Raw genomic sequence first — 26,127 nt, forward strand, 5'->3', positions numbered from 1 at the left:
TTCAGCTTGCAAGCATCCCCCTTTTTCCTCTAAACATATTATGGCCAAACAGTTCTATTTTTGTTTCATCAGACCAGAGGACATTTCTCCAAATAGAATGATCTTTGTCCCCATGTACGGTTGCAAACCGTAGTCTGTTTTTGAGCAGTGGCTTCTTCCTTGCTGGGCGGCCTTTCAGGTTATGTCGATATAGGACTTGTTTTACTGTGGATAAAAATACTTTTGTACCTGTTTCCTCCAGCATCTTCACAAGGTCCTTTGCTGTTGTTCTGGGATTGATTTGCACTTTTCGCACCATAGTACGTTCAACTCTAGGAGACAGAACGCGTCTCCTTCCTGAGCGGTATGACGGCTGCGTGGTCCCATGTTGTTTATACTTTCATACTATTGTTTGTACAGATGAACGTGGTACCTTCAGGCGTTTGGAAATTGCTCCCAAGGATGAACCAGACTTGTGGAGGGCTCCAATTTTTTTCTGATGTCTTGGCTGAATTCTTTAGATTTTCCCATGATGTCAAGCAAAGAGGCACTGAGTTTGAAGGTAGGCCTTGAAATACATCCACAGGTACACCTCCATTTGACTAAAATGATGTCACTTAGCCTATCAGAAGCTTCTAAAGCCATGACATAATTTTCTGGAATTTTCCAAGCTGTTGAAAGGCACAGTCAACTTAGTGTATGTAAACTTCTGACCCACTGGAATTGTGATACAGTGAATTGTAAGTGAAATAATCTGTCTGTAAACAATTGTTGGAAAAATGACTTGTGTCATACACAAAGTAGATGTCGTAACCAACCTCCCAATACTGTAGTTTGTTAACAAGGAATTTGTGGAGTGGTTGAAAAACAAGTTTTATTGACTCCAACCTAAGCGTATGTAAACTTCCAACTTCAACTGTATGTTTACATTTATTTTTGCAACGCTAGGGCACGCAACGTGAGCTGTGTGGTCAGCATGTTAGGCCTGGCTCGCAGCCGGCATTCCAATTCATGAAATGTTTCTGTATGGATCTCGCTTTGTGCACGGGGGCATTGTCATGCTGAAACAGGAAAGGGCCTTCTCCGAACTATTGCCACAAAGTTGGAATGTAATTGTATGCTGTAGTCTTAAGATGTCCCTTCACTGGAACTAAGGGACCTAGGCCGAACCATGAAAACAGCCCCAGACCATTATTCCTCCTCCACCCAACTTTACAGTTGGCACCATGCGTTGTGCAGGTAGTGTTCTCCCGGCATCCGCCAATCCCAGATTCATCCGTTAGACTGCCAGATGGTGAAGTGTGATTCATCACTCCAGAGAATGCATTTCCCCTGCTCCAGAGTCCAATGGCAGCGAGCTTTACACCACTCCAGCCGATGCTTGCTATTGTGCAGGGTGATCTTAGGCTTGTGTGTGGCTGCTTGGACATGGAAAGCCATTTCATGAAGCTCCTGATGAACAGTTCTTGTGCTGATGTTGCTTCCAGAGGAGGTTTGGAACTCGGTAGTGAGTGTTACAACCGAGGACAGGCCATTTTTCTTCTTTTTTTACGCGGTAAGAGCTTCAGCACCCGGCAGCCCCGTTCTGTGAGCTTGTGTGTCCAATTCGCGGCTGAGCCGTTGTTGCTCCTGACATTTTCACTTCACAATAACAGCACTTCCAGTTGACCGCGGCAGGGCAGAGAAATTTTATGAACTGACTTATTGGGAAGGTGGCATCCTATGACTGTGCCCCGTTGAAATTCACTGAGTTCTTCAGTACGAACTGTTCTATTGCCAATGTTTTTTTTATGGGATTGCATGGCTGTGGCTGAAATAGCCGAATCCACTAATTTGAAGGGGTGTCCACATACAGTACCTTTGGCCATGTAGTGTAGGTAGCTTGAAGGCTATACTCGTTGTATAAGTGTGCAACCATTTGTAGTTTAGTTTGTCAACAAATTTCAAGGAATTAGCATAGGTTCGTAACAGGGCTAATAATGATGTAAAAGAAAACCTTGGAAAAACAAACAAAAAACACTAAACTAGACTAAATATTTTGAGTTTTTAAGTCTGAAGCCTTTTCCTTACCATGGTTACTGTCAAGTGTTCCTGTTATTAAACCAGCACTATCACATGCCTCAGACAGCATACTAATGAAATCAAGATAACCCACTGTGTTTTAAATATGAGAACAAAGAGTGGGTAGAGCGAGCACTACTGTTCTCTCTGGTGAAATCCATCACATTTATTTCCACATCGCTTCATCTCTTTTGGATCTTTCCAGGCCTGCTCTAATTAATAAAAGTAGGTTAGGCCTATAATAACCATAAGGGATATTCAGTTCTTCACATAGTTTCAGCCCTATGCCAAAGTTACAGCCTGTACACATGACTAAGGGCTGTATGACAGAATTTTTTTGTATTTTCTTTACATATCGCCATTTTCTGTATGTGTGTGTGTGCATATACAGTTGAAGTCGGAAGTTTACATACACCTTAGCCAAATACATTTACACTCAGTTTTTCATAATTCCTGACATTTAATCCTAGTAAATATTCCCTGTTTTAGGTCAGTTAGGATCACCACTTTATTTGAAGAATGTGAAATGTCAGAATAATAGTGTAGAGTGGTTTATTTCAGCTTTTATTTCTTTCATCATATTCCCAGTGGGTCAGAAGGTTACATACACTCAATTAGTATTTGGTAGCATTGCCTTTAAATTGTTTAGCCTTCCACAAGCTTCCCACAATAAGTTGGGTGAATTTTGGCCCATTCCTCCTGACAGAGCTGGTGTAATTGAGTCAGGTTTGTAGGCCCTCCTTGCTCGCGCACACTTTTTCAGTTCTGCCCACACATTTTCTATAGGATTGAGCAGTAGCAAACTTCCAACTTCAACTGTATATATTTTGTTTTTATTTATTTAACTAGGCAAGTCAGTTAAGAACATTCTTATTTACAATGACGGACTTCCCTGGCCAAACCTTCCCCTAATTCTTATTTACATTGACGCTGGACCACTTGTGGCCGGTTGTGATACACAGCCGGTTGTGATACTGCCCGGGATCGAACCCGGGTCTGTAGTGACGCCTCTAGCACTGCGATGCATTGCCTTAGACCGCTGCGCCACTCGCTCCCCCAAATGTGTGAAGAAAAGTACTGCTGTTTTGCTAACAGAAATCCAGTGGTCAGTGGAGCCTTCAGTGTCTCATCAGGGGAGAAAAAAATCTCTCATCATTGACTACGAGAGTGTGCCATATTTAGTTGCTCTCCTGGGAATCGTCCTAAAGGCTTAGACTGCAGTTACAGCAGGCGGTGATGCAGCATCCACCTCCTCGGGATAGCTCTCAGGGTCCTAGTGGGGGGGGTCTTCTCTCTGGATGAGCCTGTGTGTCTGTCGGATGTGTGCAGTGGGGTCCCTTTCACCCACACTCCCCAGTCCCAACCCCTCCCCTTCATGTTTTGAACCGAACCTCTCCCCTCTGGTTCTCACAGAAAGGATGTCTGTGTCTTGACAATCAGGCAGGATTCCATGACATCATCGGCCTGGCTTTTCACGTTGTTTGGGTCTCGCGGCGGGGCCGGTGGCAACATCTGCTGAGCGCCTTGGAAACAGCCAACCGCGGAGAAAGGAGGGGGGGTGGACATGTGAAAGCCAAGTTTGTTATTGAACCCCATCAGCGAGATCCCTCCTCACTCTCTCGTGTCAGGAGATGAGGGGAAGGGAAGCGCATGGAGGGGGGTATGTCATGCTATACTTCCTCTCCCACCTTCAAAGCAATCTAATTAAGTTGATAGAACTTCCTGTGGGTCATGGCCCTCCCCAAGTACAACTGTGACACGCCTCACCAAGGAATCGCACGTTTCCATCATCAACTGGGCCTGATCTGTTTCATATGAACTATTAGCACTAGCCATTTCTTCTCTCTCTCTCTCAGGTTAGAGGTGCTACGCGTTATCGTGTTTCCTTGCTCGCTCGGCAGATTCAATTTGTCATGTCCTTTCACATGTACTGAGCTGTGGCGAGAGAAAAAAAAGCCAGGCAACCCGAGTACGGAAATCATTCATCTCCACAAAGGCGTGGCGAGCGGACCACATCTTTTGTGGGCCATTAACCTCCGTAATATGGAGCCTGAGCCGGTGGGGTTTTGAAACGGGCAGCCCAGGGGATGGTGATGAGGTAATAATGCCCTTTCCCAAGGTATTCAGAAAATGTCCCTCTGTGTCCAAAGAGCATGTGAATAGGCAACCTCTTTCTCTCTCTCTCTGTCCCTCTCCTCTCCGTACCGGGGTCACATGTCAGAGTTCCTTATTCCCCCATGTCATCGACGCAGAGTAAACATACCTCTGGTTTCAGTCCAGGCGCTGGTAAGACCTCAGAGACCCTATTCTTATTGGGGGGAAACGAGGGGTCGGTCAATAGGAGGTCTTTGCTCTGCCTTGCTTTTTGTTCAAATGGTGATGAGGCTTTTCCTCCTGTCAAAAGCAGCCACTACCTAATTACTTGAGGCTCACTGTCCGTGTGCCCGTTGATGATTAATGGAGCTCTTTGAGAGATGGCCACACTTACTCTGGACACTCGGGCAAAACTACAAGCCTGTTAAAAAACCAAAACGCTGGAACAAAAGTAGTTGATTAGCCAAAGTGCACCTGGTTGCCATAATATTGACAGAACTGAGCAGGCAGACTCATACCCCCCCATATAAAGTGATTTTGTTTGTAGTGAGTCTAGGGACCCATTTCCAAAACGTACTTAAAATGCATTAAAAACACGGGCACGTTCTCCCATGGGCAACAGCTGGAGGAAGCGGCCCTGCTGCCAGGCTGGATTCCCTGGCTTAGAGCCTTCTCTCTTTCTGCCATCTGAGGACACTGCTATAGTCTGGCTTTTGGTATCCTGTCAACGCCTCTGCCAATAGGAGACCCTGTCTGCATTTTTATAGACGCTATAAACTGGCCACAATATACCCGGGCTGCGTTCTCTTTTTGCACCGTTTAGATCTGATTCCATTGAGAATAGTTTTGTCGGGAGGGTTTAAAGTAACACCTTTTAACCTTTTATAGGAGTGGCTGCAGATGGTAGACGGGAGCTCCTTTAGTCTGCATGGACCACTTGTCTGCTACTGCAGATGGAATGAAACCATCTGTCCAGGCTTTGCAGTTATCTGTGAGACGAATGACGACAATGGAAGGCCTCTCAACTTAAAGCCACCAAATTGCCGACGTCATCTGCACCACTCTGTGACGTGTTCATTGTCTGTAATGTCTTTGGCACATTGGTGTCAGAAATGGAAGGTTTGTACCGTACCCACAGTGACTTGAGAGTTTAACACCTACCAGTTAGATGACCTGGCCACTCCATCAGTGTACGACCAACATAGCAACAACTTTGGTGCCACGGTTTAACAGGTGGTCAAAGTCCTGAGGCCAAAGTGGGCTCACGGTCATCTTTAAGCATCTGTCCGTCAGAGCCATTCTAATTTACTGTCAGCATCCATCAGATTTACAGCCACCTGATGAAGTGTCACTCTACCCATACCAGCTGTGTCACTCTCAAAAATTGGACCTATGCAGAGGCCATTTAGAGGGGACGATCTTGCCGAGGTTAATTCAGTAAAGCTGACAGTTGAGATCTGTCAGCAACTTTATCTCAAGCCCCCTCCTACAGTTTGGCCGCTCAACTGAGAAAAGAGATGTTAGATTCCTAACATTCCACCTCTTTTTAACCCGTAAGTTACCTTACGTACTTGCATTGAGCTGACTTTTCCTCCTCAAGGGCTTGTTCAGAATTTCCGAGAGGCTACTGTATGGAATCTTTTCATATAAAAAAAGGAGACGAACCATTCGTCTCTTGGCATGCAAACAGCTCTGGCACACCGCCTGCAGCATAGCCCTGTTATATTAAATTCATCTTCTGCTTGGACTCCTGCCACTGCAAAAATGTGTATGGAAAAAATATGTCCATTAATTTCAATGAGAATGGATCAGGAAACTGGGTGTGATTAAATTATAAATAAGGAAACTTCAGCCAAAAGCTGAAATGGACCAAAGCAGAGGTGCCACGTTCAGACTAGTTTCACAGTTTATGTTAAAAAAAAGAATTAAAAAAGAAAAAATAAACGTAATGCCTCTTGATGAAGTCCAGTGGTTTTGAGCCATTTGTCTTTGTGCATAAACGGCCAAGCCATCTGTTCTGAATCGAACCGTTCCTTTACATTGACTGTGACCCAGCAGTCACCCCCGGTCTCTGCACACATGAAAGCCATCTCTTTCAGGGTGTTGTCTGTGTTTGGACACAGGCTTTGGAAATGTGCTGACATGACTGCAGAAAGGCTGTGGTCTGTTTTAAAGGTACCAGAGTCCCAGTCCCAACCAGTCTCTCCAGCAAGCATGTACACAAGCCCTAAATCAATGGCTTGTGTGTGCTGGCTGAACTTAGAATATTTAGTATATTGTGCACTGCTAGCATTGATGGTAGAGTCTGTTTTCTCCTCAATCCCATGCAGATAGTTGCCCAGCTATAATACAAATCAAAATAGGCTAGTTGTCTCCTCTGGAATGACCCATAGAACACTCCAGGCAGGCCTAGACCTCCTGTCCAGCACCCTCCCTAAGCATAGCAAAGATTCATGGCCGACTTGATGAACTTCACACAGAGTTGATGCCAATGCCTCCGATCCAAAGCATCGTTACTCACAGTGGGTGAGTGGCCAGACGGGACAGGACGAGGCTGCTGTGAGGGTTTTCATTAGGCTAGGGCTGGTTCGCACCCCTGCCACCACGCTACACCACAAACACCCCATCTATGGCACTTTATTTTTTTAATTTTTTTTACATTCGACAATTCGCTTAACACCCCGCCTCTGGACCGTACAGAGCTCCAGGGCTTTCAAGTTTTTAGGAAACCAATCTTACGACAGCAGGGGCTGGATTAGAGTATCGGTGGTGGCAGAGGTATGAAGGAATTCCTCAGCCATGCAGTCAAGTGTGGCGAAAGCCTATTAGACCTGCTCTTTAGCTAGTTTCAAAGGCCCGGAAGGTTCCTTACAGCACAAACTATTTCCTCTGAACTTGAATGATTAGACGCAGCCCGTTATGAATGGAAGAGATTACGTCTGCTCCCCCGCATCCCTGTCATTGGATGCTGTGACTATAAGGAGACCCCTCCCTCCGAAGGATTTTCACAAGCTAATGTCAAGTGCATTCCTGCAGCTACCAAGTGCGTCCTTCCACCTGGTTCGGATGGTTGACAAGGCATTACAGAGTCGGTGGTTCTCCTCCCTCTACGTGCCTCATGCTCATGTTCTCGCTGACCTTGTCACCTTGCTCTTACTTTGTCACAGCCCTGTCACACTGGCCTCAGACAATAACAAACGCCTCTGTCCGCCACGTCCTCAAACTCCTCAAATATTTAGCCTGACCCCTACGCATTAAGGCAAGTCTGTGGACTTGATGAGTTCAGCACAAGCCATAGAGCTTGGCTTTTTTTTTTCATCCTCCAGTCTCTACGTTTTTCTTTCTTGTGTGAGTGTTTTTCCAAGGGAAAGGTATGTAGTAAATCTGTGCGTGGCTGGACAGAAAGGGATTGAGAATGTAAGGACAAGAGGGAATAAAGCTGGAGAGCCTAGAGCCCCAGCACAATCCTCCAGACCCATGACTCTCACATGAGCTCAGATCAGCACCAACCCCCCCGGAGGCCCAGGCTCTCTCTCTCTCGATGGTGTGTTAGAATATTCACGACTCGGGACAAGACTAAAAACACTATGACCATATTACATCAGGAACTGCATCGTTTTGACCAGCTACTGCATAGCTGTCTGTCACAATTCCTATGCGAATCAGGTCTAAGGCGCTCTTCAGACATTTACTGCCTGTTTCTCTGGAGGGCAAAACCAACTCCTAGACGCAATTTCTTCCAGTCTGCTTCCACTCCTGCACCGACAACATGACAATGACACTCAGCATGGTGGCGTTAGGCAGGCATGACTAAACTGGACTTCTCATTAGTCTCTTGCTTGTGTTTTCTCTTGGGTCAGATCTAAAGGTCGACCGACGATGATTTTTCAACGGCACTACCGATACCGATTTATTAGAGGACCAATAAAAGCAGATACCGATTAATCGGGCTATTTATATATGTATGTATGTATGTTTGTAATAATGACAATTACAACAATACTGAACGAACACTTTCATTTTAACTTAATATAATACATAAATTAAAATCAATTTAGTCTCAAATAATGAAACATGTTCAATTTGGTTTAAATAATGCAAAAACACAGTGTTGGAGAAGAAAGTAAAAGTGTAATATGTGCCATGTAAAAAAAGCTAATGTTTAAGTTACTTGCTCAGAACATAAGAACATATGAAAGCTGGTGGTTCCTTTTAACATGAGTCTTCAATATTCCCAGGTAAGAAGTTTTAGGTTGTAGTTATTGTAGGACTATTTCTCTCTATACCATTTGTATTTCATATCCCTTTGACTATTGGATGTTCTTATAGGCACTATAGTATTGCCAGCCTAATCTCGTGAGTTGATAGGCTTGAAGTCATAAACAACATTAACAGGTGGTCAGCCTGCCACGCAGTCTCCTTGTGGAGCGCAATGTGATCGGCCATAATCGGCGTCCAAAAATGGCGATTACTGATTGTCATGAAAACTTTAAATCGGCCCTAATTAATCGGCCATGCCGATTAATCGGTCGACTTCTCATCAGATCTATCCCTCTTTGCTGCCCAGACTCTCGCATGCCATGGCTGTATTGTACATGATGCAGGCTAGTTGACACTACTTTCATGAGAACTGGGAGGATGTGCCCATCCCCTTACACAATCTGACAGTAAAGACAACCTGAAATATTTGACAGCTGCCAGACTCAACCTTCAAGGCCTCTGTCTTCTTTAACGTAGATGTTGAACATGGACAGTCGTACACCATTTATCTGCGTGTGCAAGGAGGGGTGAAGGTGGGCGGATATGAGGAGGACCAGGTGATATGTGGTTCAGATTTTCAAAATCTAAGGCTTGGATGAGAGGAGCTAAGGTCAGGGGAATGATGTTTAGGTGGATGTTTACTCTCTACCCTTTGGCAGCTCTGGCACTTCCAGTTAGGTCAATCGCTCTGACTTTTCTCAACTGCCACTATGTTCCGGTGTGAGTTGTAAATCTGTGTGTGTGTGTGCGCGCGCATGGTTATCACTCACAAAACTCTGTTTATCAGCCTCAAGTCACCCCAGCCTGTAAATCATTCTTCAGACCCGTTTTATCAGAGAGTTGTCTGGCTCCGGAGAGTTCTGACTTTTCCACTGCAAACCTCTGTTCAAAGAACCTTTCCTTGTCCCGCAAATACTTTCTCCTTAGAGGTTAAGTCAATACCATTGTACTATAAAGTGTAAATAAAAGTTTTGTTGCCTTCGCATGGAAACAAAGTAGGCAAACAGTATCACTGTCGCCTACGCTGTTTATACTTGGCATTTAAATGTCTCTGCCTCACATTTTAGAGGCTGAGGTTGTGTTGTCATATCCTCTTACAATGAGGTCAGAAAAGAATGGGGCCATTGGTTCAGTATATTAGAGCATTTGACTGCGTTCTCAGTAGCCGAGAGGGGAGTTGATGTGGGCGTGTCATCTTTATACACTTCTTTCTCTCTGCGAGGCCCCCCGGGCAACACACTCGCTGTGTCCCAAATGGCACCCTGTTCCCTATATACTTTTGACCAGATCTACTTATGGACCCTGCTCAAAAGTAGTGCACTTTATAGGGAATAGGTTGCCATTTGAAACACAAGCAGCTCGCTGTGTGTTTTTCACACCAGACCAGTTCAGGCCCGTACCCCTTCATAGTCCACATTCAAAGTGGGTCAGCGCCACAAAGCAGACGGCTGTAGCGGTGAGGGAAGAGGGCCAACTTGGGTTCTGAGGACGGGAGATGACTTCATCCTGCAGAAATGCCAAGGAGACAAAGGGATGTTCAGATCCAACGTTAAGTGTGCTGGTCTCAGGATCACTACAACACCTCTCTCTCATCAACAGCATCACAGACACACACACACACACACACACACACACACACACACGTCTCTTCTCTCACTGAGATGAAAGGGTTCTACGAAAAACATTTCTGCGTGTGTGTTCACACTTGTATGTGAACACACTGCTTGTTCATCGGGTCATTTTGATTTGTAACATCATGCAGCTCTAATGAGACACACTGCTATTACTTCCTTTAGTTTCTCCAGGCTGAAAACTCTAACATTCATATTGGCCTTGTGTCATTCTTGTGAATTGTTAGAACGTCAGTATTGCCCTATTGGGTCAGTGCAACTAGGTCATATAGTCAACTTGTCGTGCCAAGTGATGAACGGTCTTCAGTTACCATAGTTACAGAGCGAGTTAAAAGGCTTTAGAATAACTTGAACGGTGCATAAATAAACCTACTCTATTGTAGATGACATTAGACTAGAACGTGTCTGGAAAAGACTATCTTATTCTCTGTACTAAAACGACCTCTCAGTGAAATGTAAGTCTTCACCCAGCACCCTCTTCTCTCTGCCTGTGCTTCTCCTCAGGGGCAAGTTTGCGGTGGTCAGGAAGTGTGTGGAGAAGTGCACGGGCCGGGAGTACGCCGCCAAGTTCATGAGGAAGAGGAGGAAGGGCCAGGACTGCAGGCTGGAGATCATCCACGAGGTGGCCGTTCTGGAGCTCGCCACGGCCAGCCAGCGGGTGGTCAACCTGCACCAGGTCTACGAGATGGCCGCCGAGATGGTGCTCGTCCTCCAGTTGTGAGTGTGTAGCACTTTGGTCAAATGGAAGTTGTAGGAACAATGCCACGTACTCAACGCTATGATGCGTAGACTTGAAAAGGTCAGTCGTGGAAGAAGAGCGAGAAGGTCTACCCTCCATTTTTATTCCACTTCAGACATGGACCACAATCAGACTATCTTTTTTTATGCACATTTACACACAGTTAGTATCTCAATAGTCTGATATGGCTTCATCTCCTTCTTTTACACTGACCTGAAAAAGCAGGACAGGTAATGTGCTAGTGATCTAATACAAAGTGTTATTTAGGCCATGGAAAACGTAGCTTGACACTACGTATCACCTTTGCCCCATAGGAAGTATGAGAGAGGCTCCCGGGCACTGCAGACTGATCTCCTTGCTGCCTGCCACCTTAACTGACTGGTGAATCATAAAAAGTCTGTGATCCAGATGATTTATTGAAAGGCAAGCTGTTAAATACAGAGACTGAGGTGAAACCCTATCCACTATCTCTGCTCTTGGAAGCAGAGAGAATGACAGTAAATGAGAGGAGATAAGTACAGGGATGGAACAAAAAAAAGTAATGAACAATTGCCTGAGGTAGAGACAGAACTAGAATAAAGCCGAGAGACAGGGGCCTCACTGGATAGAGATGGGGAGGAAGAGACGGGGGCCTCACTGGATAGAGATGGGGAGGAAGAGACGGGGGCCTCACTGGATAGAGATGGGGAGGAAGAGACGGGGGCCTCACTGGATAGAGATGGGGAGGAAGAGACGGGGGCCTCACTGGATAGAGATGGGGAGGAAGAGACGGGGGCCTCACTGGATAGAGATGGGGAGGAAGAGACGGGGGCCTCACTGGATAGAGATGGGGAGGAAGAGACGGGGGCCTCACTGGATAGAGATGGGGAGGAAGAGACGGGGGCCTCACTGGATAGAGATGGGGAGGAAGAGACGGGGGCCTCACTGGATAGAGATGGGGAGGAAGAGACGGGGGCCTCACTGGATAGAGATGGGGAGGAAGAGACGGGGGGCCTCACTGGATAGAGATGGGGAGGAAGAGACGGGGGCCTCACTGGATAGAGATGGGGAGGAAGAGACGGGGGCCTCACTGGATAGAGATGGGGAGGAAGAGACGGGGGCCTCACTGGATAGAGATGGGGAGGAAGAGACGGGGGCCTCACTGGATAGAGATGGGGAGGAAGAGACGGGGGCCTCACTGGATAGAGATGGGGAGGAAGAGACGGGGGCCTCACTGGATAGAGATGGGGAGGAAGAGACGGGGGCCTCACTGGATAGAGATGGGGAGGAAGAGACGGGGGCCTCACTGGATAGAGATGGGGAGGAAGAGACGGGGGCCTCACTGGATAGAGATGGGGAGGAAGAGACGGGGGCCTCACTGGATAGAGATGGGGAGGAAGAGACGGGGGCCTCACTGGATAGAGATGGGGAGGAAGAGACGGGGGCCTCACTGGATAGAGATGGGGAGGAAGAGACGGGGGCCTCACTGGATAGAGATGGGGAGGAAGAGACGGGGGCCTCACTGGATAGAGATGGGGAGGAAGAGACGGGGGCCTCACTGGATAGAGATGGGGAGGAAGAGACGGGGGCCTCACTGGATAGAGATGGGGAGGAAGAGACGGGGGCCTCACTGGATAGAGATGGGGAGGAAGAGACGGGGGCCTCACTGGATAGAGATGGGGAGGAAGAGACGGGGGCCTCACTGGATAGAGATGGGGAGGAAGAGACGGGGGCCTCACTGGATAGAGATGGGGAGGAAGAGACGGGGGCCTCACTGGATAGAGATGGGGAGGAAGAGACGGGGGCCTCACTGGATAGAGATGGGGAGGAAGAGACGGGGGCCTCACTGGATAGAGATGGGGAGGAAGAGACGGGGGCCTCACTGGATAGAGATGGGGAGGAAGAGACGGGGGCCTCACTGGATAGAGATGGGGAGGAAGAGACGGGGGCCTCACTGGATAGAGGAAGAGAGAGAGGGGCCTCACTGGATAGAGGAAGAGAGAGAGGGGCCTCACTGGATAGGGAGGAAGAGAGAGAGAGAGAGAGGGGCCTCACTGGATAGGGAGGAAGAGAGGGAGAGGGGCCTCACTGGATAGGGAGGAAGAGAGAGAGAGGGGCCTCACTGGATAGGGAGGAAGAGAGAGAGAGGGGCCTCACTGGATAGGGAGGAAGAGAGAGAGAGGGGCCTCACTGGATAGGGAGGAAGAGAGAGAGAGGGGCCTCACTGGATAAAGAGGGGGAGAGAGACAGAGAGAAGTGGATAGTGGGTCATAGAGAGCGGTAATCCAGTCCCAAAGCCCAGGGCGATACTCCCCATGCCTCAGTGAGCACTGGCTATTTCAACAACGTGCCATCCCCCCTCCCCTCTCTGCTGCACTGGACAGGACACACAGACACAGACACATTGCGTGGCGGATTGGGTTTCCCCTTTGTCACATGCAGACATTGAACTTTGGGGTTGTTGGGGTGAGGGCGTTCTCATGAAGTTAGCTGCTGTGCCATCACACTGACTGGCTGATTGGTTTCCCAGACAGGATCCATACTGGTCTCTTTTGGATTCAAACTCACTGTAGAAGAAAAGCGTTTAGCCTACTGTACCTACCTGATACTAACTTCTGTGTCCACCTCTGTGTTAAGTGAAAGTCCTTGATTTTAGGCTAAGACTTTTGCTTTTACAATATTGTAATAATATTGGCTGGATGAAAAATCTGAACATTTTAATGAAGAAATCCTCATTGTGATTTGATAGAACAGTGCCATCCTTTCAGCTTATCAACAATACATTCCAAAGGTCTTCAACTGTCTGTACGTTTGAGTGGTAGAGTGAGATCAGTGCTGTTGACCAATGAGTGACCTGACCTGGTTCTCATGTGCCCTTTGTGTGTGAAAAGACTGTGGCGTGAAGCGATGAAGGGAAAGGTCCCAGCAGCTGGCCCATAGAGCTGCACTCCCTCCTCCTCCTCCCTGCCTGCCTGCCTGCCCATGGAAACTACCCCACCACCGCTGTTTGCTCAGGCCTTGTGTGTGTGTGTGTGTGCGCGCACGTGTGAGTGTGTCTCTTTCCCTCCCATATTGAGCCCATTGACATGCACTTTCCCCGAGGCTGCCATGTTTCCACATGTTGGCGCTGGCTCAGGAGGCTTGGACCCTTCACTCAACATGGGGTCACCTCTCCTCCCCCAGGGCAGCTTGGCGCTCTCCTTTCTCTCTCTTTCTCTCTTTCTTTCTCTCTTTCTCTCTCTTTCTTTCTTTCTTTCTTTCTTTCTCTCTTTCTCTCTTTCTTTCTTTCTTCTCTCTTTCTTTTCTCTCTTTCTTCTTTCTTCTCTCTCTCTCTTCTCCAATGTGTTCATTCAATTATTGTAACTGTGCTGCTGGTTGTAATGGCACACTGCCACGGTGTTTGACCCAGAAAAGAATTATTTTTTTCCCCCTCCAGCAGAGATTCGGTGGCACTCGTAGGTGGCACTCATAGCCCTCGTTTTTCTTGCACCACCTACACACACTCGCATACACACACACAATTACCCCACTACAACCTGAGTTTTAAAACGGTCCACCATAAGGAAGTGTCCGTGAGAAGTTGGGTCTGTGGTCAAACAGTCATGTGTCCAGTCACAGAGGAAAGGGAGGGAGTGTCTGATGAATGCGAGTCATCTATCCATGTGTTTTAATGACTGTGGCCACAGAGACATTGCACATCCACCCAGCTTCTCCCCCTGCCACCAAAGATTATTGAATAGTGTCTCAAATGCAGTACATTAGCCAACATGACGTGGCTCCAACATTGATTTCAATGTGAGGAGGTCCTAGTACATTGGAGTAGCCTACAGAGATGCATCTTATCTGTGGCTTGCTGGGCACCCCCCCCCCGACTCAGGTTTAAAGAAGCTTTAAGTGGAGCCCTGTGGTGCCCTGGCCTGGAGTAGCCTGGGGGATGGAAGTGGTGTTAGCATTAGCAGGGAGATAATTGATTGGCCTGCTAGATTAGCATCCTAAGCTAATGCAAAGGGCACCACTTTGCTGACCTCCGCTAGCGGTCACTCCAGTCCATATGGAGCCCCTCTGTGACTTGACTGCTCACCTGGACAAGGCTGTAATGCTGCCTGTGGTGGGGGCTACTCAATGGACAAATACTGGAGTAGCCTAGAAGAGAAAATTAGATTGCTCATGTTAACAGGATGAGATGCCCTACTACTCTCCTTTGAGACTGATCCTTCAGCCTAATGTGTATTACATTGAGAAGAGGGGGATCGTTCAGTCTAATGTGTATTACATTGAGAAGAGGGGATCCTTCAGTCTAATGTGTATTACATTGAGAAGAGGGGATCCTTCAGTCTAATGTGTATTACGTTGAGAAGAGGGGATCCTTCAGCCTAATGTGTATTACATTGAGAAGAGGGGATCCTTCAGCCTAATGTGTATTACATTGAGAAGAGGTGGATCCTTCAGTCTAATGTGTATTACGTTGAGAAGAGGGGATCCTTCAGCCTAATGTGTATTACGTTGAGAAGAGGGGGATCGTTCAGTCTAATGTGTATTACGTTGAGAAGAGGGGGATCGTTCAGTCTAATGTGTATTACATTGAGAAGAGGGGATCCTTCAGTCTAATGTGTATTACATTGAGAAGAGGGGGATCGTTCAGTCTAATGTGTATTACGTTGAGAAGAGGGGGATCGTTCAGTCTAATGTGTATTACATTGAGAAGAGGGGATCCTTCAGCCTAATGTGTATTACGTTGAGAAGAGGGGATCGTTCAGTCTAATGTGTATTACATTGAGAAGAGGGGGATCGTTCAGCCTAATGTGTATTACGTTGAGAAGAGGGGATCCTTCAGTCTAATGTGTATTACATTGAGAAGAGGGGGATCCTTCAGTCTAATGTGTATTACGTTGAGAAGAGGGGATCCTTCAGTCTAATGTGTATTATGATCGTTTTTCATAGCTATATCGGCGTATAGCATTTGCGGGATGACATTTCTTGTTTATAAGAATGTAATCTTTTAGAATAGAATATCCCTTAATTGCGGCTGCACCCGTAGTCTTATTTCCCCCCCTCAAGCCCATTGTTGATCTGCTGTTCAGAGCTCAGTTGACTACCCATCCCCTGCCATAAGACCCCCCCTTTACCCCCTCTCTTCTGTACAACCAGGAGGGGCTCCATATCATCAATAACCCTGTCAAAAAAGGAGGGATGAGTGAAGGATAGGAAGCGATCCCTCCCTGGTGATTGGCAGTGCCCCTGTCAGCACCATTCAATATGGATAATGGAGCTGTTTTAGTTTTTGTCTTTTTTTTATATAGAAGGGAAGTAGAGCGGAATGCATTTAGCCTGTTTGAGGTTCTGTCATGTGAAATCAGTGGAAAGAGGGAGACGGAGGGAGGGAGACGGAGGAAGACACGGAGGGAGAGGGAGGTGGGAGACGGAGCAGGACGGACAAGGAGACGGAGGGAGGGGGACGGAGGGAGACGGAGGGGGGGGACGGACGGAGGCAGGGAGCAGGACGGGGAGGGAGGGACAGACGGAGAGGGAGGGACGGAGGGAGACACAGAGACGGAGGGGGAGACGGAGAGGGAGGGAGCAGGAGAGGGAGGCGGACAGAGGGAGAGGGACGGACACGGATGGAGGGACAGACGCGGACGGAGGGAGACAGCTGGAGGGAGGGAGACGGCGGGAGGAAGAGGAAGCGAGGGGTAGATGGGGAGCGAGGGAGACGGGGAGAGGGAGACAGACGGATGGCCATAGGGAGGGAGGGCGACGGCCATAGGGAGGGAGGGCGACGGCCATAGGGAGGGAGGGCGACGGCCATAGGGAGCGAGGGCGACGGCCATAGGGAGGGAGGGCGACGGCCATAGGGAGGGAGGGCGACGGCCATAGGGAGGGAGGGCGACGGCCATAGGGAGGGAGGGCGACGGCCATAGGGGAGGGGAGGGCGACGGCCATAGGGAGGGAGGGCGACGGCCATAGGGAGGGACGGGGCGAGGGAGACGGGGCGAGGGTGGCGAGGGAGACGGAGCGAGGGGGAGGGGGACGGAGGGAGGGCGAGAGAGGGAGACTGGGAGGGAGACAGAAGGAGAGAAAGTCCTGGTTGTAATAGATTTTGTGTTTTTCCTTTTTTTAATGATTATTATTTTTATTTTTTAAAGCTGATGGATATTTTGAGGCTCTACGGCAAACCGGGAGGAATGAGGAGAGGGAGGGGGTGGTGAGGCTTCTGATGAGGGTCAGCCTGAAATTAAAGAGAGCTATTCATGCAATTACAGTATGAGGCGGATTGTTGGGGGAGAGGGATCCAAAGCTCTTTTCCAGGCAGGATGGAGAGGGGAGGGGCTGGGTGAGGGAGGAATGTGGCCTCATTGGGCTCTCTGGGCCCCAGATGGAAGTTTATTATGTCAGTGGTGCTCCATGGCGGCACGTGAGGGTCCGGACCGTGGCTGCCAGCCCAGAGAAGGTGGAGGATAAGAGCAATGAAGGAGGGTTAATCTCCGGAGCGAGGGGGATAGCCCATCTCACGCAAATCTACACTGAGCTCTACTGTGCCCGATGGTACTTGATCGTTTTGTCACTCTGTCCCATCAATCCAACCACTTCACCTTTCTCCTTCCATCCTCTTTATTTTTCTCTCTCGTTCTCCATCCTCCATTGATCAAGTGGCTAGTCTTTTGTTTTTTGTTTGAGTGGTGAAACAAAACAGGCCAACACAGAAATAGACCGGACGATTCCCGTGTTCAGTTTCGCTGAAATGGGTCGGGGATCAGCGGGATCTATCTTTTGATTGAATGAATCCAGGCCACGGGAAATGTTTTGTCCGCTCAGACTGAACACTGATTTAGGTCACGTTCAAACATATCCCGTCCACGTAAATAGATTGACAAGCTAGTATCGTGGAAATTGGTATCAAAATGATAATCTTATTTCATATTAACCACTGATCCCAATACATACTATTCATCATTACATTTTCAGCAGATCAGATTAAGCAATGATTGACCTGTTATACTGAGAGCTAAGGGCCCAAACCCTGTAAATATTATTCTCAGAAAAAGACTCCCATATTCTCTGAAATAGGGCAATAGACAACATTCCAATAGTTTATTTTGTGCATGTGATGTGTGTGGCACTTTGGCATTAAGAGTTCATGTCACTTTGTGTAAACCCCCTCGGATTAGAAGGGGGTTTCACCCCCGGTCCCACCACACCAAAACAGTACAGCAGCAACTGGCCAGACGTGCTCTCATCATCCAAAACGGCAATGACCTAGTTATGAATCCGCCAGATTTATTTTCCCTGACGCCCCTGGTGCACTCAGTGGTTAGAGGCTCTAAGAGGCTAAACTGGCAGCGCTAGGCTATAATTACTGGTCGTGCTAACAGAGGAACCAGTTTGAGCCCTCGGTGTCTGTGGAGAATACATAGAGAAGGGGAGGCTCTGAGAAACTGCCCCCCCCAAAAAAAACGTTTTGGTTCTGTGCCGTGTTGTCTGAATTTTCTCTGCCAGTTGGACGTCCCTGGTGTCCGGCATTATACTGGTCGCAAAGTTCAAACAGAATCCACTCTGTTGTTTTGGTACCAAGTGACTAACGTTGAAAATATCAATTTTTATTCATTTTTTTTGCAGTTGGGGCAGTTTGTTTCCCCAAATGGTGGGTCAGGACTTGGGACCAAGTCAGAGTTGTAGTTTGAGACTCAGCTGTGATGATTTGATTAGTGGGTCACAATGCTGAAACATTTAGCAACCACTGAGTTGGAGGGAAAACAAAGCTGATAACATGATTTTCCTGATGCAGCCTTTAGTTAGTGCTCCGTGGGGTGTTCGTGGCTGACCATATGGAGCGGAGTGCTTTACCAGACCTCGACCCGGGAAGGAGGTCTCCCCCTGTTTCGGTTTAATCCCACTCTGTTACTGTCGTAGACATTAAAACCAGGTTACTGTACCCATCTCCTCTACCCTTGACTGACACCCGATGGTGAGGCAGTGAAACTGCAGGGGTTATCGCATTATCTCTCCAGAATTGCCTTATTAAGAGACAATAACAGAAAAGCACATTTCACCCTCAGCTAGAGAGTTAGTTATATGCTGTGTCTCACGAGTTAAAGGGCAATTCTGCCACTTTTCAACCTCATTCATCTCCAGCACCAAACCAGTGTCGTCTACATATGTGAAAGCAGCTCAGTGTTAAAACAAAATGTAAGGTCCTAAAAAAAAAAATGCTTCTGTGACATTACAGGGTAGTATTGAAAGTAAAATAAAACGGTGATTTTAAAAACCTGCAGCGAGTTTCTAACCCGAGGGAGGGTATTGTTCTTGCTCCCCACATCACCGCGAATCTCAGTGTTTGAAAAAGCACTTTTTAAAATGTTAACTTTTGACTATGGACTTTTATTTATATATATATATATATATATATATATATATATGGAATTTTTCACATATGTTGACACTGGTATTGCGCTGGAGAAAAGGAAAATGAGGTTGAAAAGTGGTGGAGTTGACCTTTAAACTACCTTGTTTTCTTACCTCCATGATAGCTGATCTGGCAGGACATGATGGGTGGAAGCAATATAGCGGAATCCTATTCACTTATCAAGTGTTAATGGAAAAAAAAGACCTGAGGAAAGGACTTTCATTCTCCAAGTATTAAGACATGGCCCATGTGTTTAATATCACTCAAGGACATTACTGTACACTCAGACATGTAGGCATGGGCTCACTATGGGACTCACCTGTCTGGAAGATGGTAAAGATAATGAATGAGGAGAGGTTGTTGGCTTTCTCTCTCAGCTGTCTGCCCTTTGCAGAGAGTACATTGACTGGAGTCATCACTGCTTTCCGATGGGGACTCTCACTCTCTCTCACTCACTCACTCACACTCACTCACTCACTCACTCACTCACCACTCACTCACTCACTCACTCTCTGTGACGGGTTTGGCCAATTGTTGGATGATGGATCCTATACTCAGAGAGGGAAGAGAATGGGTAGACAGACCGCCATGGACAGACCGGAGACAACAGTCACCCACCCAGGCTTAGCCACTGGACATGTCATCCTAGATACAGCCGAGGAGCAACACAATACTAGCACACAACATCTCCAGAGAAATGGAATTACTAGTAATTCCATAATGTGCACAGCACAGCGCAACACCACAGAGCAACGCAGCATACAGCTACACCACCTGAAGAAATATAATACAGCATAACCCAAAACCACACACCGTGAGTTTAGACCCATGTGACAATACAGTACAGCTGGCCTACATGAAGCCTACCACTCAGCTGACTAAAGTCTGACGTCTCTCTCTGTTCCACCTTTTGTGTTTTCAACCTGGCATGTGGCAAGCGCTGTATTTTCAGCCTTAGAACCAAAACCACTTCTGAAACTCCCTCCATACCCAGACAGGACCCAATTCATGTTGGCTTCAAGGGAGCCCTTGTCTATTTTTGATAAGCCTCACTCTTTCAACAAACTTTCTCCTGTCTCGCTTTCCAACCTAATTGGGTGGCAGTCACTGCAGGTCAGGAGGAAATTAAGTTAGTTTCACGTGTCACATAAGGTGTCGTGTGGAAAGGGGCACAGGGTGGTGGTTTCCCCTGCTAGCTCCTCATGTCATCAAGACTCAAGACTGGAAAAAGTACCCAGTTGTAATACGTGAGTAAAAGTAAAGATACCTTTTAATAGAAAATGACTCGAGTGAAAGTCACCCAGTAAAATACTACTAGAGTAAAAGTCTAAAAGTATTTGGTTTTCAATATACTTAAGTATCAAAATGAAATGTAATTGGTGAAATAAACTTGATTATCTGAAGTTAAAGTATAAATCATTTCAAATTTCTTATATTAAGCAAACTGGACGGCACCATTTTCTTTTTTATTTAAGGATAGCCAGGGGCACGCTCCAACATAATTTGCAAACAAAGCATATGTCTTTAGTGAATCTGCCAGATCAAAGGCAGGATGACCAGGGATACGTGTGTGAATTGGACCATTTTCCTGTCCTACTAAGCATTCAAAATGTACTTTTGGGTGTCAGGGAAAATGTATGGAGTAAAAAGTACATTATTTTCTTTAGGGATGTAGTGAAGTAAAAGTAGTCGAAAAATATAAATAGTAAAGTACAGATGCCCCCCAAAAAATGCTTAAGTAGTACTTTTAAAGTATTTTTTACTTAAGTACTTTACACAACTGGTATTATGAGAGATAACACAAGACTTTCAAATAGTATTGAGTTTACAGTCTGTTGCTTGCCTGGTATTTACTTAGCCACATGATATGATGTACACGTTGGTTACCTAATAATGACCTTTCACATTTGTTGGGATTAATTGAAGGAGTGCTTAGTAAGTACTAGGAAATAGACATAAGACAAGATTCTTTGTAATAAACATCTGAAATAGGACTGTAAAATAAAGTATTATCCCTCAGTCACTAAGAACTGCCAGTGATTTTAAAAGGCAAGCCCTTTCCGTTCCATGTCATTAACTGTATTGGATATTTTCATATTAACTTTGTGGCATACTGTGTTGTGAAATATTCATAATATTATTCACAAATCACATGATCAATCTTATGATCATGTGGTGAATCAAACCGTGTCAATAGTGGTATTGTAGTGCACTATCCCTAATTAGTGTGCTATGTTAGAACCAATCCCTCTAGCGAGATGGAGCCTTCCACACACTCCCTTGATCTAGATACAATATCTAGCTGTCTCCCATGGGGGATACTGGAATAGACTCAAGTTCAAGTTGTTTTGACATCCCACCGGAGAAGTTTTGGAACAGAATGCCATTGCTTTAAGCCACACACACACATACCCGCCACCCCAAACACACACATGGCACCTCCGAAGCCCACCCAAGGGGAGACCTATGACCTTGTCTGGTGAACAAGCAGGACTTATCACTGTCTGTGGCTGGCTACAGAGGGAAACAGACTCTTAAAAAGGGTCTCTCCTCATTAACAGTGGCCACATATCATTATAAAGGGCTGTCTATGTCAACGCCAGGAGTGGATCACTCAACAGCTAGCATGGCCCGGGGCAAAATCACCCAGGTGGTGGAATAACAGTCAAATGTTCCACCTCAACCCCACCTCAATAGCTGTACAGCTGAAGCTACTGTCCAGACCTAGCTGGAAGGCAGTATAACCACCACCACCAGACAGGAGACCAGACCTAGCTGGAAGGCAGTATAACCACCACCACCAGACAGGAGACCAGACCTAGCTGGAAGGCAGTATAACCACCACCAGACAGGAGACCAGACCTAGCTGGAAGGCAGTATAACCACCACCACCAGACAGGAGACCAGACCTAGCTGGAAGGCAGTATAACCACCACCACCAGACAGGAGACCAGACCTAGCTGGAAGGCAGTATAACCACCACCACCAGACAGGAGACCAGACCTAGCTGGAAGGCAGCATAACCACCACCACCAGACAGGAGACCAGACCTAGCTGGAAGGCAGTATAACCACCACCACCAGACAGGAGACCAGACCTAGCTGGAAGGCAGTATAACCACCACCACCAGACAGGAGACCAGACCTAGCTGGAAGGCAGTATAACCACCACCACCACCAGACAGGAGACCAGACCTAGCTGGAAGGCAGTATAACCACCACCACCAGACAGGAGACCAGACCTAGCTGGAAGGCAGTATAACCACCACCACCAGACAGGAGACCAGACCTAGCTGGAAGGCAGTATAACCACCACCACCACCAGACAGGAGACCAGACCTAGCTGGAAGGCAGTATAACCACCACCACCAGACAGGAGACCAGACCTAGCTGGAAGGCAGTATAACCACCACCACCAGACAGGAGACCAGACCTAGCTGGAAGGCAGCATAACCACCACCACCAGACAGGAGACCAGACCTAGCTGGAAGGCAGTATAACCACCACCACCACCAGACAGGAGACCAGACCTAGCTGGAAGGCAGCATCACCACCTCCACCAGACAGGAGACCAGACCTAGCTGGAAGGCAGTATAACCACCACCACCAGACAGGAGACCAGACCTAGCTGGAAGGCAGTATAACCACCACCACCACCAGACAGGAGACCAGACCTAGCTGGAAGGCAGCATCACCACCACCAGACAGGAGACCAGACCTAGCTGGAAGGCAGTATCACCACCACCACCACCAGACAGGAGACCAGACCTAGCTGGAAGGCAGTATCACCACCACCACCAGACAGGAGACCAGACCTAGCTGGAAGGCAGCATCACCACCACCACCATGTCAGGAGACCAGACCTATCTGGAAGGCAGTATAACCACCTCCACCAGACAGGAGACCAGACCTAGCTGGAAGGCAGTATAACCACCACCACCAGACAGGAGACCAGACCTAGCTGGAAGGCAGTATAACCACCACCACCAGACAGGAGACCAGGCCTAGCTGGAAAGCAGCATAACCACCACCACCAGACAGGAGACCAGACCTAGCTGGAAGGCAGTATAACCACCACCACCAGACAGGAGACCAGACCTAGCTGGAAGGCAGCATAACCACCACCACCAGACAGGAGACCAGACCTAGCTGGAAGGCAGTATCACCACCACCACCACCAGACAGGAGACCAGACCTAGCTGGAAGGCAGTATAACCACCACCACCACCACCAGACAGGAGACCAGACCTAGCTGGAAGGCAGTATAACCACCACCAGACAGGAGACCAGACCTAGCTGGAAGGCAGTATCACCACCACCACCACCACCAGCCAGGAGACCAGACCTAGCTGGAAGGCAGCATCACCACCACCAGCCAGGAGACCAGACCTAGCTGGAAGGCAGCATCACCACCACCAGACAGGAGACCAGACCTAGCTGGAAGGCAGTATAACCACCACCACCAGACAGGAGACCAGGCCTAGCTGGAAGGCAGCATAACCACCACCACCAGACAGGAGACCAGACCTAGCTGGAAGGCAGTATAACCACCACCACCAGACAGGAGACCAGACCTAGCTGGAAGGCAGTATAACCACCACCACCACCAGACAGGAGACCAGACCTAGCTGGAAGGCAGTATAACCACCACCACCAGACAGGAGACCAGGCCTAGCTGGAAGGCAGCATAACCACCACCACCAGACAGGAGACCAGACCTAGCTGGAAGGCAGTATAACCACCACCACCAGACAGGAGACCAGACCTAGCTGGAAGGCAGTATAACCACCACCACCAGACAGGAGACCAGACCTAGCTGGAAGGCAGTATAACCACCACCACCAGACAGGAGACCAGACCTAGCTGGAAGGCAGTATAACCACCACCACCAGACAGGAGACCAGACCTAGCTGGAAGGCAGTATAACCACCACCACCACCACCAGACAGGAGACCAGACCTAGCTGGAAGGCAGTATCACCACCACCACCAGACAGGAGACCAGACCTAGCTGGAAGGCAGCATAACCACCACCACCAGACAGGAGACCAGACCTAGCTGGAAGGCAGTATAACCACCACCAGACAGGAGACCAGACCTAGCTGGAAGGCAGTATAACCACCACCACCAGACAGGAGACCAGACCTAGCTGGAAGGCAGTATAACCACCACCACCAGACAGGAGACCAGACCTAGCTGGAAGGCAGTATAACAACCACCACCACCAGACAGGAGACCAGACCTAGCTGGAAGGCAGTATAACCACCACCAGACAGGAGACCAGACCTAGCTGGAAGGCAACATCACCACCACCAGACAGGAGACCAGACCTAGCTGGAAGGCAGTATAACAACCACCACCACCAGACAGGAGACCAGACCTAGCTGGAAGGCAGTATAACCACCACCAGACAGGAGACCAGACCTAGCTGGAAGGCAACATCACCACCACCAGACAGGAGACCAGACCTAGCTGGAAGGCAGCATAACCACCACCACCAGACAGGAGACCAGACCTAGCTGGAAGGCAACATAACCACCACCAGACAGGAGACCAGACCTAGCTGGAAGGCAACATCACCACCACCAGACAGGAGACCAGACCTAGCTGGAAGGCAGCATCACCACCACCAGACAGGAGACCAGACCTAGCTGGAAGGCAGCATCACCACCACCACCAGACAGGAGACCAGACCTAGCTGGAAGGCAGTATAACCACCACCACCACCACCAGACAGGAGACCAGACCTAGCTGGAAGGCAGCATAACCACCACCACCACCACCAGACAGGAGACCAGACCTAGCTGGAAGGCAGTATAACCACCACCAGACAGGAGACCAGACCTAGCTGGAAGGCAGTATAACCACCACCACCACCACCAGACAGGAGACCAGACCTAGCTGGAAGGCAGTATAACCACCACCACCAGACAGGAGACCAGACCTAGCTGGAAGGCAGTATAACCACCACCAGACAGGAGACCAGACCTAGCTGGAAGGCAGTATAACCACCACCAGACAGGAGACCAGACCTAGCTGGAAGGCAGTATCACCACCACCACCACCAGACAGGAGACCAGACCTAGCTGGAAGGCAGTATAACCACCACCACCAGACAGGAGACCAGACCTAGCTGGAAGGCAGTATAACAACCACCACCACCAGACAGGAGACCAGACCTAGCTGGAAGGCAGTATAACCACCACCACCAGACAGGAGACCAGACCTAGCTGGAAGGCAGTATAACCACCACCACCAGACAGGAGACCAGACCTAGCTGGAAGGCAGTATAACCACCACCACCAGACAGGAGACCAGACCTAGCTGGAAGGCAGTATAACCACCACCACCAGACAGGAGACCAGACCTAGCTGGAAGGCAGTATAACCACCACCACCAGACAGGAGACAAGACCTAGCTGGAAGGCAACATAACCACCACCACCACCAGACAGGAGACCAGACCTAGCTGGAAGGCAGTATAACCACCACCACCAGACAGGAGACCAGACCTAGCTGGAAGGCAGTATAACCACCACCACCAGACAGGAGACCAGACCTAGCTGGAAGGCAGTATAACCACCACCACCAGACAGGAGACCAGACCTAGCTGGAAGGCAGTATAACCACCACCACCAGACAGGAGACCAGACCTAGCTGGAAGGCAGTATAACCACCACCACCAGACAGGAGACCAGACCTAGCTGGAAGGCAGTATAACCACCACCACCAGACAGGAGACCAGACCTAGCTGGAAGGCAGTATAACCACCACCACCAGACAGGAGACCAGACCTAGCTGGAAGGCAGTATAACCACCACCACCAGACAGGAGACCAGACCTAGCTGGAAGGCAGCATCACCACCACCAGACAGGAGACCAGACCTAGCTGGAAGGCAGTATCACCACCACCAGACAGGAGACCAGACCTAGCTGGAAGGCAGTATAACCACCACCACCAGACAGGAGACCAGACCTAGCTGGAA

The 26,127-nt window shown here is 48.3% G+C and overlaps 1 protein-coding gene across 1 annotated transcript in view; it reads left to right on the forward strand.

The window, feature by feature from the left end:
• LOC106590287 (serine/threonine-protein kinase 17A) overlaps positions 1–26,127 on the forward strand; it is a 41,328-nt gene that overhangs the window by 9,180 nt on the left and 6,021 nt on the right. Inside the window, exon 2 of the mRNA XM_014181132.2 lies at positions 10,530–10,742. Within this exon, the coding sequence (XP_014036607.1) occupies positions 10,530–10,742 (213 nt within the window). The remainder of the gene's footprint in view (positions 1–10,529; positions 10,743–26,127) is intronic.

The sequence above is a fragment of the Salmo salar genome, chromosome ssa29 (assembly GCF_905237065.1).
Source record: "Salmo salar chromosome ssa29, Ssal_v3.1, whole genome shotgun sequence".
NCBI lineage: Eukaryota > Metazoa > Chordata > Actinopteri > Salmoniformes > Salmonidae > Salmo > Salmo salar.